The 18,687-nt window shown below is 46.8% G+C and overlaps 2 protein-coding genes across 2 annotated transcripts; both read right to left on the reverse strand.

Moving 5' to 3' along the window:
- Nucleotides 1–1,172: 1,172 nt before the first annotated feature.
- LOC120880873 (carbonyl reductase [NADPH] 1-like) lies at nucleotides 1,173–7,701 on the reverse strand. Its single transcript, XM_040264277.1, has 3 exons — nucleotides 7,416–7,701; nucleotides 5,991–6,098; nucleotides 1,173–1,849 (listed from the first exon to the last, which is right to left on the reverse strand). Exons 1-3 carry the CDS (start codon nucleotides 7,699–7,701, stop codon nucleotides 1,386–1,388), a joined length of 858 nt encoding a protein of 285 aa, XP_040120211.1. The 3' UTR covers nucleotides 1,173–1,385.
- Nucleotides 7,702–8,578: 877 nt separating this feature from the next.
- LOC120880865 (carbonyl reductase [NADPH] 1) lies at nucleotides 8,579–18,270 on the reverse strand. The gene is made up of 3 exons (XM_040264270.1): nucleotides 14,641–18,270; nucleotides 14,026–14,133; nucleotides 8,579–9,256 (listed from the first exon to the last, which is right to left on the reverse strand). The coding sequence occupies exons 1-3, from the start codon at nucleotides 14,927–14,929 to the stop codon at nucleotides 8,820–8,822; spliced, it is 834 nt and encodes a 277-aa protein (XP_040120204.1). The 5' UTR covers nucleotides 14,930–18,270; the 3' UTR covers nucleotides 8,579–8,819.
- Nucleotides 18,271–18,687: the final 417 nt, after the last annotated feature.

Here is an 18,687-nt window from a genome sequence, read left to right on the forward strand (position 1 = left end):
GACACTGATGATCCTCTGCTGTCATATGGGGTGGGGTGCAGGGGGAGGAAAATGACAGACTAGTTGAAGGCCTACAGCTGTGAGGTCAGCCTGACTTCAGGAAGGGCCCTGCCTTTGCCTTCAGGGGCTGTCACTTTTTACTTCCCCAGGGCTGACAATTAGAGGTGGACAGTGATAGGTAACCATGACAGAAGGGGCATCTGTACGACATGGAGCCTCTGTGACAGTCTTTGGGGCCTTTGTGGAGCCAGACGTAGTTCTGGGCAGCAGGAAGCTTCTCATCAATGCCCTGGGTGCAGCTGTACCCCTCTTACAGGGACTCATGACATAGGACAGTTAGCACCTCCAGTGTATTTTCAGCACTATCCCAGATATATGGACAATTTACAGCAATCCTATGACTGTTCTCTTCATTTTACAATTTAGGAGATACAGTAGATGTAGGATTTTGCTCAAGGTTGCACAGGAAAGGGCAGAGCCAGGCTGTTTCGGTTCAAAGATTTTAAACAGAAAGTTGAAGCATAGTAAAGTGGTCACCCAAGTGTTCTCCCAACTAGGTTCAACTGTTATGAATATGTTACTCTAGTTATGTGTTCCACTTCTGTGTGTGTTTTGCATAACCATGCTAATGTTGCAGACTTCCTGACACCTCACCCCACAAAAACGACACATTCACCCTGAAGAGATTTGACAGTGATCTCTCATACCCACTCACACCCATCCATTCTCAATTTTCCCCATTGTCTCAGGTTCTTGTAGGATGTTATCTTTCATACCAGCACCCCCTCACATTTCACACTTAAAATTGTTTTTTTCCCCATGAGTTTGGTGTTTACAGGCACCAGAGCAGAGGTTTTCCCCTCATGGTGTGGTCCATGTTATACTAGAGGCTGGTCAGCTAAAGCTGGCAGACCCAATATGGCCATGCTCGTCGGCTTATATATTGTCTTTGGCTACTTTCTTGGTAAAAGAGGGGAGGTGAACAGTTCTCACGGAGACCACCTGAACCTGAAAACTAACAGTATTTCCTATCTGGCCCTATTGATGATAATTCTTTCCCCAAGTAGTACTCTCGCTTTCCTTGACCTACATACATTTTGGTCTGTTAGACTTCTGAGCTGGTTCGGCATATAATCAGTTGGAACAAACAGACATTTATAAAGAACCATGTATTCATCTGTTAATGCTTATTGATTATTTGTCATCCGTTCTTCTTTTATTCCCTGGGATCACATAAGAAATCACAAAAGATCTCACAGAACAGTAGCCATTTCAAAGTGGCTTTGAAATTTACATAGAGGTAGGCATGCTTGATTTTTCTCATGAGGAGATATTTTGAACACTGTGTATTCTTAGTCTAATCAGGACAGGTAAGCAAGTGGGGCCTATGGGTAGAACTCAGGCATGAATTGCCATTTTGCAACTTTTTTCTCATGGACAAACTGTCCATGAGGCCCCTCGGCATCCGAGGGCAGAAGGGCCAAGTACACGGGGGTCTCTATTCCTTCTTCTAGGCTTTTGGGGGCTTTGGGTCCCCCCATGTCGGTTCTCACCCACCCTGGGCAGCAGGCATTCAGGAGGATCTTGTCTCCTCCTCTCTGCTCACTCAGTTTCCTGGCTTGGATTCTGGACAGGGCTGTGATGCCAATTTTCGCCACTCCATATATATTATTCTCCGGCCAGCCCTCCTTCCTGTGCACCCCGTTCTTTGTGTCTTCCACAAACTTGTTCATGAGCCCCACCAGCTCCTCCTCCGTGATGGTCTCACTTCTCAATTTCTGCTGCAGTTCAGGGCTGCAGCTTTCAAGAGCTTTGAAGCCCCATCCGCTAGACATGTTCACCACTCTGCCTAAAATGCAACACAAACCATTACTTGGGAAGGTATGTATGAGAATAATGAATACCCAATTTGCTGAGATGTTGGACTTGATTCCCCATGGAGAGCCAGTTACCAGTTTCCTACGAGATAAATTAAGACTGTATCTGTGAGTGAAGTATCCACCTGCAATGTGGGAGACCTGGGTTCGATCCCTGGGTTGGGAAGATCCCCTGGAGAAGGGAACGGCCACCCACTCCAGTATTCTGCTCTGGAGAATTCCAGGGACTGTATAGTCCATGGGGTTGCAAAGAGTCGGACACAGCTGAGTTACTTTCACTTCACTTCACTATGAGTGAAGGGCATTAGACAGTCTTGTAACCTGCCCTAACCATGATCCTAGGGTAACTAAAGAGAAAGACATGGTATAAAGGGGAGAGCAGTGCCCAGATTTCCATAAGAAAATGAAAACGGTATATCGAGGAAAGAGCTCCAAATGTTGGAGGAGTCCTTACTGCACTCAGGAGCAGACAGCATCTTTTTCTCAAAGGCCTCCTCTGGAACCAGCTGAGGACCTTAGGTCACTTGGGCAGGGCTCTATGCCAGGCCTCTGTTGACCAGCAAAGGGCTGATGGGTTTGTGGATGGCAGTTCCAATTTGACCAGAGAGCATCAGGTTGAAGGATGGTGAAATTAACTCAGTTCAGAGGGCTGAACTGATGCTCGTTTCTTTGGGTTCAGGTTTATATCAGCTCGGGAGTGGTGACTCAAGTCCTGGATGTATGATGACAGAGGTGGGCAGCAGAAACTAGACTATTTAAGGGCCGGTCACATGATACTCTGGGTGTCAGATGGGAAGTTAGCAGGAATTAAAGTACAACTACTTAAGGCTCATCAGAAGAACCACTTCCAAAACTGGAAGGCAATTGGAACCACTGAGTGTTTTCAGGTGTCCTTATTTGAAGTGCTACCTGGCCCCATGAAAGTGAAAGTTGCTCAGTCGTGTCTGACTCTTTGCAACCCCATGGACTATACAATATTCTCCAGGCCAGAATATTGGAGTGGGTAGCCTTCCCCTTCTCTGGGGGATCTTTCCAGCCTAGGGATCCAACCCAGGTTTCCTGCATTGCAGGCAGATCTTTACCAGCTGAGTCACAAGGGAAGCCCAAGAATACTGGAGTGGGTAGCCTATCCCTTCTCCAGTGGCTCTTCCCAACCCAGGAATAGAACTGGGGCCTGGCCCCATGAGATGAGTGCAAATGGGGTGCTGCAGGAGTGCAGAGATGGGATCCTTGTTTATCCGTGCCTCTCCCATTCCTGCTGCATCTGACAGGGTGAGAGAAAAAGTCTTTGCATGGTATGAGTCATATTCTTTGAGCCAAAGGATGGGCACAGAGCAGGTGAGTTGCAGGTAGTAGCCCTGGGAAGGTAGAAAATGTCCTGATGGGGTGAGATGCTGTCTGTGGGCATGGCTCCGTGTGGCCAGCAGCAGATCCTTGGGCCCAAGTTGTATTATGGCACTGGAGCAGAAGACACTGCACGATTTGGACAGATGAGCTACATTCCTCAGGCCAGGGAACACACTTTCATGCTCAGAGTAGAGGTTTGATACAGAATTGGGGCAGGAAATGAAACTCTGGTTGTCTCAAACGTTGGCTTACAGACACTCACGAGCTTATGCCCACAATCAGCATGATAGGGAGCCTTGGAAGAAGCCCCCGGATAGATTCCTCTCTCCTGTGGGGAAGAAGGGGTGTGGAGAATGCCAGGGTGACTCTACAGTCTTTTCCCTACTTCATTTCAACCTTCGTTTTTCTGGCCATACTGTAGTTCTGGGACCCGGCTGCAATTTATGATCTGGAAGTTAGGGGATAACTGGTAAGCAAGAAAGTTAACTATAAATTTAAACTTTTTTGGTTAGAATTCTGAAATGGACTGTGTCTTCACCTATCTGGCCAATCTGGAGGAACAGCAACTGCAGCTGTATTGTCTAGTCAGCAGCTTAGAGAGTCCACCAGTCTGGGCCTGTGTAACCCAACCTGTGTGCTGGGGGTGGACTAAGGGGAGGCACTTGTTAGGCGAGTATTGATGAGGGCAGTCAGCATGAGCAGTGACGGAACTTAACATTCCTCTGAAGGATGAGAAAGTATGGGTAAAAGTCGATGACGTGTGGGGAATAGGCAGAATGGAACTGAGGATGTTTAAGTGGGTTATGCAATAAGAGACGTCAGTATTATGCTGAGAGCAGGAGGTGATATCCTCTTTTAGTTCACTTATCCCAGATGCCTGATAGAGTGAAGCAACCTGCAGTCAAGGTAACTCCTGCTTTAGGACCTGCCAAAGTCAAGCATGGATGTAAGAGTTGGAATATAAAGAAAGCTGAATGCCGAAGAATTGATGCTTTTAAACTGTGGTGTTGGAGAAGACCCTTGAGAGTCCCTTGGAATGCAAGGAGATCCAACCAGTCCATCCAAAGGAAATCAGCCTGAATATTCATTGGAAGGACTGATGCTGAACCTGAAACTCCAATATTTTGATGTGAAGAACTGACTCATCTGAAAAGACCCTGATGCTGGGAAAGATTGAAGGTGGGAGGAGAAGGGGACAACAGAGGATGAGATGATTGGATGGCTTCACTGACTCAAGGGACATGAGTTTGAGTAAACTCCGGGAGTTGGTGATGGACAGGGAGGCCTGGTATGCTGCAGTCCATGTGGTCACAAAGAGTCAGACACAACTGAGCAAGTGGACTGAACTGAAAGTCAAGCAGAAGCCCTGGGATGTCTGTGGGATATTTTTATAAGACGTGGTGATGGATTGAACCAATCGTTAATCACTGAGTGTTTCTCTTGCCAGGTGCCAGCATCTGTTGAGTGTTAGTTTTCAGGTCACATGTTCTACCTACTGTCCTGTGATATGGGTATCACTGGCCTTGCTGGTAATATTCAACTCTCACATGTAAAGGAGCCATAGGAAGATACTGATACGGATGATCAAGTGTGATGGGAGATGGAGGTAAAATCTCTGCAGGGTGTACTACTGATGGAAAATAACTAGTTGTTGAAGAACTCGGCATAGCTAACCATGAGCCAGTTTCCATGATGTAAATGAGTTAAACACGGAGGTCATTAGGCTGAGCTGGCTCTAATTCCTTGGTGGCCTCTGTAAGCAAACCAAAACGGAAGCCCGGAAATACCTCAAGGTGACAAAATGGGAACCTAAGGACTGAGAGTCACAAAGAGACACCTGGGCCAGAAGCTGAAGACAGTCCACAGTTTCCTTATTTTGCTTCAGCCTTTTCTCCACAATAGTCTCTTCCTGAGTGCCTGTCAGGCGGGCCATCCTCACTAATTCTGGTTTGGTGATTTCCCATTCAAAGAGTTCTTTGTCTCAAACTGAAATAATTTTTTTGTGTTGCCTCTTTTTCTCTCTTAACAATACTAAATGAACTGCACAAACAGTTTTATGCTAAATAAAAAGCTGGGCGCTGAAGAACTGAGGCTTTTGAACTGTGGTGTTGGAGAAGACTCTTGAGAGACCCTTGTAGGGCAAGGAGATCCATCCAGTCCATCCTAAAGGAGATCAGTCCTGAGTGTTCATTGGAAGGAGTGATGTTGAAGCTGGAACTCCAATACTTTGGCCATCTGATGCAAAGAGCTGATTCATTTGGAAAGACCCTGATACTGGGAAAGATTGAGGGCAAGAGGTGAAGGGGACGCCAGAGGATGAGATGGTTGGCTGGCATCACAGACTCAATGGACATGGGTTTGGGTAAACTCTGGGAGGTGGTGATGGACAGGGAGGCCTGGCAGGCTGTGGTCCTTGGGGTCACAAAGAGTCAGACACGACTGAGCGACTGAACTGAACTGAAGGTACAAGTAGCAGTTGATCAAGGTGAGAATCAAGTTATATCAATAAGGTGGATGAACCTAGAGCTTACTGTACAGAGTGAAGTAAGTCAGAAAGGGAAAGATGAATATTGCGTATTAAGCCAGGTGTATGGAAAGTAGAAAGATGGTACTGATGAGCCTATATGCAGGACAGCAGTGGAGACACGGACGTAGAGAACAGACTTGTGCACACAGTGGGGGAAGGAGAGGGTGGGAGGAGCTGAGAGAGGATCACGGAAACACACACATTGCCACATGCAAAATATGTAGCTCAATCAGACTCACCTCGGCTTTTTATCAGAGGCAAGAGCTCTGCGCACACATCTTGGGTACCAAGGATGTTTGTTTTCATGGTCACTTCTGCCTGAATTGCAATCGGTGTGGGATCACCAACTTCTGGATAGAAAAAGAATAGGGCTTGACACCACCCTTATGGCAGAAAGTGAAGAGGAGCTAAAAAGCCTCTTGATGAAAGTGAAAGAGGAGAGTGAAAAAGTTGGCTTAAAGCTCAACATTCAGAAAACGAAGATCATGGCATCCGGTCCCATCACTTCATGGGAAATAGATGGGGAAACAGTAGAAACAGTGTCAGACTTTATTTTTTTGGGCTGCAAAATCACTGCAGATGGTGATTGCAGCCATGAAATTAAAAGACGCTTACTCCTTGGAAGAAAAGTTATGACCAACCGAGATAGTATATTCAAAAGCAGAGACATTACTTTGCCGACTAAGGTCCGTCTAGTCAAGGCTATGGTTTTTCCTGTGGTCATGTATGGTTGTGAGAGTTGGACTGTGAAGAAGGCTGAGCACCGAAGAATTGATGCTTTTGAACTGTGGTGTTGGAGAAGACTCTTGAGAGTCCCTTGGACTGCAAGGAGATCCAACCAGTCCATTCTGAAGGAGATCAACCCTGGGATTTCTTTGGAAGGAATGATGCTAAAGCTGAAGCTCCAATACTTTGGCCACCTCATGCGAAGAGTTGACTCATTGGCAAAGACTCTGATGCTGGGAGGGATTGGGGGCAGGAGGAGAAGGGGACGACCGAGGATGAGATGGCTAGATGGCATCACGGACTTGATGGACATGAGTCTGAGTGAACTCCGGGAGATGGTGATGGACAGGGAGGCCTGGCGTGCTGCGATTCATGGGGTCACAAAGAGTTGGACACGACTGAGCGACTGAACTGAACTGAACTGAACTGAACTGAATAACCACAAGCCATATGGTAAAAATGCTTACTTGACACAGTACTTTTTCCGTGAACTCTGTTTTTGTCTAGTAATGTTTGGTGTTAGCGAATGGTATTGCACCAATGGGTGTTTTGTGATTTGATAATATAGTGTATAGTTATGTAAGATGGCATCATCAGGGGAGGCTGAGTGAAAGAAGCCCATATGACCTCCTGTGTGCCACTCTGCAATTTTTAATTGGTTTCAGAAGTTAAAAATTCACCCAACTCATCCAAAGTTCCATGAAATCAATACTGCCAAAATCTGGGTGCTGTCCTTTACCCTGGTCAAAGCTATTGCAAGGCCTTCTTACTGGAAAAGCTTGTAATCGTGGAGGACCTGCTCTCCCTGTGACTTCCGGCCTCTGCTCCATCCCTAGGGAGGGTGTTCTAGATCCCACAGTGGAGGTTCAGGCAGTAGCCCCGCCCCGCCCGGTCTGGCTCTCCCCACAGAGGCTGTATCCCCGCCAGCTCCCACTCACGCTGGAAGGCGATGGCCGCATTGTTGACCAGCACGTCTAGGCCCCCGTACTCCTTGCGCAGGAAGTCCCCCAGGGCGTGGATGCTCTGCAGGTCAGTGATGTCCAGCTCGTGGAAACGGGGGCTCAGGCCCTCCGCCTGCAGCTGCTGCACTGCCGCCCGACCCCGCGCCTCGTCCCACGCTGTGAGCACCACGTCCCCCGGGAACCGCCGACACAGGTCAGGCACGATGGCAAAACCGAGGCCCTTGATGGCCCCCGTGACCAGCGCCCCGCGGGTTGAGGACATGCCCGGTGAACAGGGCCCTTTGGAGTAGAGCTGACCAGGCTGGAGACCGACAAGGTGGCGCGGTGTGGGACATGGAGACTCGTCACAGTCTGGAAGGCAAAGAACTCTGTCCTAGGATCCAGTGCAGTGACTAGTTGAGAAGGAGGAGGCCCTGCCTTCTTCTCCCGCTTAAGGAGGGATCAAATGTTCCATAAGGTAACTAAACACCACTCCGGGCTCCACATCTTTACTCATGCTGTATCCTGAGCCAAAAAAGAGGACACAGTCCTCTTTTTCTTTAAACTTTTATTTTATATTGGAGGACAGGGCTTCCCTGGTGGCTGGGACAGTAAAGAATCTGCCTGCAATGTGGGGAGACCCAGGTATGATCCCTGGGTTGGGAGGATCCCTTGGAGAAATAAATGGCAACTGACTCCAGTATTCTTACTTGGGAAATCCCATGGACAGAGGAGCCCGGTGGGCCAAGGAATTGCAGAGAGCTGTCCATGGAACCGCAAAGAGCTAGACAGGACTGGGCGACTAACACTTTCATAGCTGATTGACAACGCTGTCAATTGTCACCACAGTTCCAGGTGGACAGCACAGGGACTCAGCCACACGTATTCATGTATTGGTTCTTTACAATCTCCCCTCCTTCCCAGGCTGCCACGTAACACCGAGCAGGTTTCCCCGTGTTAGGGAGTAGTATCCTGTTGGATTTTGGCTCTAGGTCATCCAGGAAGGGGGCAGAGCCAGGACTCTCTGGTTCCAGATGTTTGTTCTGAAAAATTTTAAATAGAAAAGTGGAACTAATACTAGACACCCACATGTCCACCAAACTAGCTTAACTATTACGAGTAATGGAGCAGATTCACCATTTAAGAGTTTGCACAAATGGACATTTATAAAGAATTATTTATTTTTATTATTTGTCATCCACCCCACTTTTCCTCCCCTGGGATCACAGAAGAAATCAGAAAACTCTTTACAACATTAGCAGCCATCTCCCAGTGAGAACTTGATCTGGATATTTTGATTCCTTTTTCTTTTTTTCTGCATAGGGCTAATTTTGTCAGTGTATGTTTGATGAATCTGGGATAGCAATATAAACAGACCCATGGGTGGAGCTGTGAATGAGCTCACCACTGCACAACTTCTTTCTCATGGACAAACTGTCCATGAGGCCCCTTGGCATCTGAGGGCAGAAGGGCCAAGTACACGGGGGTCTCTGCTCCTTCTTCTGGGCTTTTGGGGGCTTTGGGTCCTGCCATGTCGGTTCTCACCCACCCTGGGCAGCAGGCATTCAGGAGGATCTTGTCCCCTCCTCTCTGCTCACTCAGCTTCCTGGCGTGGATTCTGGACAGGACTGTGACTCCGATTTTCGTCACTCCATATGCGGTATTGGGCCAGCCCTCCTTCCCGTGCACCCCGTTCTTTGTGTCTTCCACGAACTTGTTCATGAGCCCCACCAGCTCCTCCTCCGTGATGGTCTCACTTCGAAACTTCTGCTGCAGTTCAGGGCTGCATTTCTTTAGAGAGTTCACACTGTCAAAGCTGGATACATTCACCACTCTGCCTAAAATACAATGTATATCAGTGCATAGAAAGGTGAGCACGAGAAGGATGAGTACCCCACTGGGGACAGGACTGACCTCTTGAAAGAGAGGACATTAGGGCAGGAAGGGAATGTATTTTGGGAGGGGTTTGCTCAAAGGATTTTATCTGTTTTATTATTATAAGTGACAACACGTTATTGCTAATGTTTTTCAAAAGTAAGCTACATCTAAAGGGAACATTTCATGGAAATATCAGCTCAATAAAGGACAGAAATGGTATGGATCTAATAGAAGCAGAAGATACTAAGAAGAGGTGGCAAGAATACACAGAAGAACTGTACAAAAAAGATCTTCACGACCAAGATAATCATGATGGTGTGATCACTCACCTAGAGCCAGACATCTTGGAATGTGAAGTCAAGTGGGCCTTAGAAAGCATCACTATGAACAAACCTAGTGGAGGTGATGGAATTCCAGTTGAGCTATTTCAAATCCTGAAAGAGGATGCTGTGAAAGTGCTGCACTCAATATGCCAGCAAATTTGGAAAACTCAGCAGTGGCCACTGACTGGAAAAGGACAGTTTTCATTCCAATCCCAAAGAAAGACAATGCCAAAGAATGCTCAAACTACCGGAAATTGCACTCATCTCACACGCTAGTAAAGTAATGCTCAAAAATCTCCAAGCTAGGCTTCAGCAATACGTCAACCATGAACTTCCAGGTGTTCAAGTTGGTTTTAGAAAAGGCAGTGTAACCTGAGATCAAATTGTCAACATCCGCTAGATCATGGAAAAAGCAACAGAGTTACAGAGAAAATTTATTTCTGCTTTATTGACTATGCCAAAGCCTTTGCCTGTGTGGATCACAATAAACTGTGGAAAATTCTGAAAGAGATGGGAATACCAGACCATCTGACCTGCCTCTTCAGAAACCTATATGCTGGTCAGGAAGCAATAGTTAGAACTGGACATGGAACAACAGACTGTTTCCAAATAGGAAAAGGAGTTCGTCAAGGCTGTATATTGTCACCCTGCTTATTTAACTTATATGCAGAGTACATCATGAGAAACTCTGGGCTGGAAGAAGCACAAGCTGGAATCAAGATTGCCAGGAGAAATATCAATAACCTCAGATATGCAGATGACACCACCCTTATGGCAGAAAGTGAAAAGGAACTAAAAAGCCTCTTGAAGAAAGTGAAAGAGGAGAGCGAAAAAGTTGGCTTAAAGCTCAACATTCAGAAAACGAAGATCATGGCATCCGGTCCCATCACTTCTTGGGAAATAGATGGGGAAACAGTGGAAATAGTGTCAGACTTGATTCTTTTGGGCTCCAAAATCACTGCAGATGGTGATTGCAGCCATGAAATTAAAAGATGCTTACTCCTTGGAAGAAAAGTTATGACCAACCTAGATAGCATATTCAAAAGCAGAGTCATTACTTTGCCAACAAAGGTCTGTCTAGTCAAGGCTATGGTTTTTCCAGTGGTCATGTATGGATGTGAGAGTTGGACTGTGAAGAAAGCTGAGTGCTGAAGAATCGATGCTTTTGAACTGTGGTGTTGGAGAAGACTCTTGAGAGTCCCTTGGACTGCAAGGAGATCCAACCAGTCCATCCTAAAAGAGATCAGTCCTGGGTGTTCTTTGGAAGGACTGATGCTAAAGCTGAAACTGCAATACTTTGGCCACCTCATGCGAAGAGCTGACTCATTGGAAAAGACCCTGATGCTGGGAGGGATAGGGGGCAGGAGGAGAAGGGGACAACAGAGGATGAGATGGCTGTATGACATCACCGACTCGATGGACATGAGTTTGATTGAACTCCGGGAATTGGTGATAGACAGGGAGGCCTGGAGTGCTGCAATTCATGGGGTCACAAAGAGTTGGACACGACTAAGAGTCAGACATGCAAAGAGTTGGAACTGAACTGAATCATCTTAGAAATTACAAGAATGAAATAGTTCCCTGAAACTCAATAAATAAGTCATGAAGGAAGAAGTCTGTGAATCTACTACCCAGAATGACTTGTGAAAATTATTTTCAAAACTCAACCATTTAAAGTCTCTGGAAATGGTCCCGAGGGCATAGAGCAAATGAACCTTTTCTTCCAGGCTATCTCCAAGAACTCAGGTGAGAACAGAGAGCATCTAGTTCAACCGTGACTGCTCCTTCCTTTCCTCCTTTCTGACCATAACAATGGAAACTTTACTCTGCGGTGCTGCATCTGAGACGCAGGGCTCCCTCCCTGCCAAGGGCTGTGGAATCTTCCCACGATGGGTATGACATCAGCGTTTCTCATCCTGTTCCTCAGCTACCTGCTGCAGAGGTTCAGTTGCTGGTAAGTGTACCTAGGAGGTTAGGACTTCCTTCTCCAACCCAGTCTTTACTCGTGGGACCACGGCTCTAACCTCGGGCTGGGCCCCTGAGAATGCCCTGAGACTATCACTGGTCATAGCAAATACGCTTGTTCAACAGCACAAGAGACGACTCTACACATGGACATCACCTAATGACTGGTCAATACCGAAATCAGAGTGATTACATTCTTTGTAACAGTTAGCAATAACAAGACCTGGAGCTGACCGGGGCTCAGACCATGAGCTCTTCATAGCAAAATTCAGGCTTTGACTAAAGAAAGTGGGGATGACCATTAGGCCGGTCAGCCATGACTTAAATCCAGTTCCCCATGAATATACAGTGCAGCTAATGAATAGATTCAAGCGATTTGGTCTAGTAAACAGAGTGACTGAAGAACTATGGACAGATGTCCCTAATAGTACCCTGGAGGCAGGGAACAAAACCATCCTAAAGAAGAAGAAATGCAAGAAGGCAAAGTGGGGTTGTCTGAGGAGGCTTTACAAGTAACTGAGGGAAGAAGAGAAGCGAAAAACAAGGGAGAAAGGAAAAGGATCACCCAAGTGAATGCAGAGTTCAGAGAATAGCAAGGAGAGTCAAGAAGGCCTTCTTATATGAACAGTGCAAAGAAATAGAGGAAAACAACAGAAAGGGTAAGACTAGAGATCTCTCCAAGAAAATCAGAAATATCAAAGGAACATTTCATCCAAAGATGGGTACAATAAAGGACAGAAGTGGTAAAGACTAACAGAAGCTGAAGAGAAAGCACCAGAAGAATATCCACCTCTGCTTCACTGACTACACTAAAGCCTGTGACCGCGTGGGTCAAAACAAACTGCGGAAAGCTCTTAAGGAGACAGGAATACCAGACCTTCTTACCTGTGTCCTGAGAAACCTGTATGCAGGTTAAGAAGCAGCAGTTAAAACCCTGTATGGAACAATTGACTGGTTGAGAAAGGAGTACGACAAGGCTCCCTATTGTCAGCGTGTTTAACTTTTACGCAGAGCACTTCATGTGACATGCCGGGCTGGACGAGCTAACAAGCTGGAAATCAAGACTGTGGGAGAAATATTAACAACCTCAGATATGCAGGTGGTCTCTAATGGTAGAAAGCGAAGCGGAACTAAAGAGCCTCTTGATGAGGGTGAAGGAGGGAGTGAAAGGGCCCACTTAACACTCAGTATTAAAAAACGAAGATCGTGGCATCTGGTCCCATTAGCTCATGGCAAATAGGAGGGCAAGGGGAAGAAGCAGTGGCAGAGCTCCTCTTCCTGGGCTCTGAAACCACTGCGGATGCTGAAGGCAGCCATGAAATCAGATGAGAGCTGCTTGGGAAGAAAGCTATGACAAACGCAGACAGGCTGTTAAAAAGCAAAGATATCACTTGGGAGAATCAGGGGACACTTAGGAGCTGACTTCTGAGGTCCTAGTGAACCAAGTCTTTGAAGGAGCAGCACCTTCCAGAACAAGTGGATGGGAAACAGGTTAGTAGATGAGTGTAAACTGTAAACACCCTTACTCAATCTCTAGGCACTCTCTGAATCCTTTTTAAAGTATCTGCTTGTCTTACTTTGTGTGTTTAATGGGTGGAGGTTCCCCTCCTGGCCCCTTACTTCAGGGTAAACATTACAGTAGTTTAATCTTGAGGAATGAGTTTGTTTTGTCCAGAACACCAAGCACACTGCAGGGCAGTTATCAGATTAGAGATCTCTATTAGCCACACTAAGGGCTTGAACTTCACCCTTGCAGGATTTATGGGAGGGGCAGTGAACCTGCCAAGAAAGAACAGGATTCAAGAAGGGCAGGGGGTCCCTTAGGAGGGTTTACAAATGTTTAGAAACAACAGCTGAGGGCCTGATCGTAGAGCTGGGATGGGGCAGACGGCTGGGGAGAAACTCAGCTGGACGAATTTAGGAACTGGTAGTGACAATAAGCGGGCAGGCTTACCTCCCACTTATGCAGGGTGCCCTCCAGGTTCCTGGTGGGTGGATGACGGGATTAGTTACCAAGATGTTTTGGGGAAAGGGCGAGTCTTTGGGGAGAGGGGGCTAATGAACTGGTGGTGGTGCAGGCTCCACTAGGCTGAGTAAGAGGGGGACAGCGGAGAGGGAAGGTCTGGGAAGGACTCCTGACGGAACTGCCCCCGTGATGGGCACAGAGCAACCTAAGGGCCTCTTGGAGGAGGAAACCTCTGAGCTAAGATGGGAAAGAGAAGAACGAGCCAGATGAGCAAAAAGCAGGTGGACAGACAGCACACCAAGGACCTGGGCAGTGTGTGGAGGGACCTCAGGGGGCAGGACACCCGTCTGGGTGGAGACACGGTGGAGGCCAGTGAGGCCGAGCAGGAGCGGCAGGGGGCCTGTAGATGAGACCAGAGCCAGGTGGGCCCAGATCTTGCCAGAAGCACTGCGGTCTGGGCTCCAGTCAGACTCACCTTGCGGTTTTATCAGAGGCAGGAGCTCTGTGCACACATCTCTGGTGCCAAAGAAGTTTGTTTTCATAGTCACCTCTGCTTGAATGTGAAATGGTGTGGTATCAGCAGCTTTCAAGACAAGAGCAAAGTGGAGTCAAGAAACAGTTCTCCCCCGGTAACATCCCATAAGATATCTCTCATGAATTTTGTGTACAACTAGGGAAGGTAAAAACCGGTTGAATTTTGTGCACAATACAGTCAGTATTGTACCCGTGTGAATTTCCCAGTTTGATAATGAAGCATAGTTTTGTAAGAACGCACCACTGGCACGGCCCTATACAAAGGGTGCACACATGGGACCACTGTGTATCAGAAAGGGGCTGTGGAGTAACCTGGAAAAGGTGCCCAGGATTCTGAGCCAGAGAAACAGTTCTCTCAGGTAGAGAACATCCATTTCTCGCAGTTCCTCTAGCCGCACCCCTTCCCCCTTCCTTTCTCCTTCTCTAGGGAGTCATTCTGGACCCCACAGGCGGGAGAAGCCCCTCTACAGCGATTCCCCGACAGATTTGGTCCATCCTGGACCGAGATGCTCAGAGCGGGTGACCGCGTCTCCTGGAGCACCCAGCTGCTTCTTACTCTTGAAGGCGATGCCCGCGTTGTTGACCAGCACGTCGAGGCCCCCGTACTCCTTGCGCAGGAAGTCGCGCACGGCGCGGATGCTCTGCCGGTCATCGATGTCCAGCTGGTGGAAACGGGGGCTCAGGCCCTCCGCCTGCAGCTGCTGCACGGCCGCCCGACCCCGCGCCTCGTCCCGCGCCGTGAGCACCACGTCCCCCTGGAACTGCCGGCACAGGTCACGCACGATTGCGAAACCGATGCCCTTGTTGGCCCCGGTGACCAGCGCCACGCGGTTGGAGGACGACATAGCTGGTGTGCAGGGCTTTGGGTTGCCTTCAATAGGGAGCTGCGCGTCTCAGAGTCTGCGCGAGAAGTGCGCGGAGCGATCACCGGCTTGAATGACCCTGTGGCGCCTGGGCTAGCGCGCAGGCGCAGCCTCAGGCTCCGCCCCTCGGGGCCCGGCTGCCTGCGGACCCTCAGCGGTGTAGAGTGTGTAGAGAGGTGACTTCTGCGGAGTTTTAAGAACAGCTTTCCTGAAAAGCTGCTGCTGGCGATTTCAGGCCTGGAGGCAGAGAATCATTCTTATTGGTCGTGTTCTCCACGTTAAACTTAGAGAACGTTAAACGTTCAGTTAAAACTGAACCCCATCCTCATGGTTGCATGGCATCACCGACTCAATGGGCATGTATTTGAGTAATCTCTGGGAGTTGGTGATGGACAGGGAGGCCTGGCGTTCTGGAGTCCATGGAGTCGCAAAGAGTCGGACACGACTGAGCTACTGAATTGAGCTGAACTGATCCTCAGATTTCCTCCTGTTCACCCGTGTTCACGGTTGCGCTTGCAGAAATGAATCATATGTACTAACTTTATTTTTCCTGGTGTTTGTAAACTATCACTGTAATTGAAGTCTTGGGAACCTCGAGTTGTGGAATAAGTTGGATGAAAATGGTAGAGATCAAGTGTTTGTTGGTTTCTCCCCTAAATATGAAAGCAAAGCTACTGGCACAGCCTTGGCTGATTTTCACCTCTCGGGGAGGAGTGTTCACTAAATCACTCTTTATTCGCAGGGTTGTCAGGTTACTTGTTTGCAGTTCCTGAAGTGTATAGGTGCAAAGGGGCGTTGCAGCCCTTTCTCCCACTCAAAATAACGCCTTAGGATTCATCTTTTTATTTACATTTTTAAAGTGGGGAAATGGAGACTGAGAAGGTTCATAAATTAGTTCAGTGGTGGGAAATTAATTTTCTTCCTTACCAGTTAGTGCTTAAAATAGAGGAATTAGGGGGCTATGATATAATTTTCATTTCTGTGCTGTGTCCTGTCCACTGAAAGAGAAAGCACAAACTAAAAGTTGAGATATTTTTTGATAATATTGTTATGACTGGTTTGTAAATGAGTTCTAATCTAATTGGCCTACAGAAAATTAAATGCTTATAAAGCAAATAATTCTAAATGCAAGAGAAATTAACCTAAATGAATTTCAGGTTCACATGAACTGGGAATTATTCAGTATTAAATACCTAGTGTTAATGTTTGCTTTGTTGATCTAAGTTACAGGCATGTTGAGAGTCATCAACATTAAGCATAATGTTTTCATTGTGCCCAGGTTTAATATGTCAAATATTGTTATATTGGGCTTGCCTGGTGGCTCAGATGGGAAAGAATCCACCTGCAATGTGGAAGACCTGGGTTCCATCCCTGGGTTGGGAAGATCCCCTGGCGGAGGGCATGACAACCCACTCCAGTATTCTTTCCTGGAGAATCCTATGGACAGAGGAGCCTGGCAGGCTATGGGGTCACAAAGATTTGGGCACGACTAAGTGACTAAGCACGAAAGTTGAGAATTACATTTTATTTGGCGAGCTTACATGGATGTGAGAGTTGGACTATAAAGAAAGCTGAGTGCCAAAGAATTGATGCTTTTGAACTGTGGTGTTGGAGAAGACTCTTGAGAGTCCCTTGGACTGCAAGGAGATCCAACCAGTCCATCCTAAGGGAGATAAGTCCTGGGTGTTCATTGGTAGGACTGATTTTGAAGCTGAAATTCCAATACTTTGGCCACCTGATTCGAAGAGCTGACTCATTTGAAAAGACCCTGATGCTGGGAAAGATTGAGGGCAGGAGGAGGAGGGGAAGACAGAGGATGAGATGGTTGAATGGTATCACTGACTCAGTGGACATGGGTTTGGGTGGACTCCGGGAGTTGGTGATGGACAGGGAGGCCTGGTGTGCTGTGGTTTATGGGGTCGCAAAGAATTGGACAGGACTGAGCGACTGAACTGAACCGAGGGTTTAAGCCTGGGTTATAGCCTCTTCTTGGAGAAGGAAATGGCAAACCCACTCCAGTGTTCTTGCCTGGAGAATCTCAGGGACGGTGGAGCCTGGTGGGCTGTCATCTATGGGGTCACACAGAGTTGGACACGACTGAAGTGACTTAGCAGCAGCAGCAGCAGCAGCAGCAGCAGCAGCAGCAGCATAGCCTCTTCAGATACCTCTGAAGGATTGTTCTGGAGAGGTAAGGGAGGAGCCAGGATATGCAGGAGTTTTTGCAAAAATAACCCAAAAAACCCAGGTCCTGGAACATCAATTACTGCTAATTAAAGAAAACAAAACATCTCAAATTAATGAATTTAGCAGTTTTCAGTGTATGATGTGTTTGGGCTTACTGAAATTATTCCTTTGATGTGCACTTGAACTCTATCTAGGGCCAGTATCCTGTTTTTTTGTCTGCTATGAATTCCTTTCTGGGTGCACCGTTGGGGTGGGCTGTTTACTGAAATGGTAGGTAATGTTCTTTGTCCACAGTCTTACGGCTACTTAAATGTAATTTTAACCAAAATAATACAATTAAAATTCAGTCTGTTAGTTCCACTAACCACATTTCAAGGGCTGGGGAGTCACATGTGTTAGTGATGGCTGTACCAGACAGTGCAGGTATCGCTTTCCATCACAGCAGAAACTTCCTTTGAACAGCTATGCTTTAGATAGTTTCTAATTATATTACAATTTCAAGGAATTTTTCTAATCAGTTGCAAAAAACGAAACTAATAATCAGGGAAAGACCTCTGCTTTTTGACAAAACTTTACTGAGATGATTGTAGATTCATGAACAGTAGTAAGAAATAATACAGAAATTCCTTGTACTTCACCCAGTTTCCTCAATGGTAATATTTTTACAAAGCTATAGTACAATGTCACAAACACAACATAAAGGGGTCTTTAAACTTTAATGACCATAGCTTGGTGTTAACCACATAAGTCCATCCCATGACTGAGGAAGGTTATGATTTTTGAGTGAGATTCAGTTGGTTGTTCTGATTGAGCTTGCATTACTCTAAAAAAAAAAAGGCCAGGGTCAGAGCAGGTATTATTAACGGACCAGGTGATGGAGTCCACTCTAGCAATATCAGCTGTGGCCCAAAGAGAACTCTAACCTCTTTCAATTTCCTAAGGGCCTTCCAATTAGAGCCTTGGAGTGAAGAAATCCACCAAGGTAACCCAGAAGTACTGGATATAGGTCATTGACCATAAACCTGATAGTTAAATTAACTTTAACTCTGCATAAATTTGTGAAATATGGTACTTTCCCGATGTTTTCCATAGTGGCTGCACCAACTTGAATTCCCTAAAGTGGTACGAACAGATTTTAATCAGTGTTGTATTATTGCATGCATGCATGCTAAGTTGCTTCAGTTGAGTCCGACTCTTTGCGACCCTATGGACTTGAACTGAACTCAACTTGGATTTGTACAAAGGTGACTGGATGTTTTAAAGAGAAGTTGAGGGAGTAGGCAGGGGCAATGGAAGGCCCTGTGTAGAGTTAGGGGAAAATTACAAAGGGCTGCTAAGTGTAAATGCCCATCAGGGCTACAAAGAGACTGGGAGACAGAGGTCCTATCCTTTCTGCTGATTACATTTCAAAGGAATGGTTTTAAGGTCCTTGAGAAAGACTCATATATCTCAAATGGACAGAGAAAGAATTCACAAATTTTAAGTCCTCTTTTAGTAAATGCTGTAAGAAAGGGTAGTAAGGGACCTATTTGTCAGGCGTTGGCTAGAACAAATAG

The sequence above is a fragment of the Oryx dammah genome, unplaced genomic scaffold (assembly GCF_014754425.2).
Source record: "Oryx dammah isolate SB20612 unplaced genomic scaffold, SCBI_Odam_1.1 HiC_scaffold_2, whole genome shotgun sequence".
NCBI lineage: Eukaryota > Metazoa > Chordata > Mammalia > Artiodactyla > Bovidae > Oryx > Oryx dammah.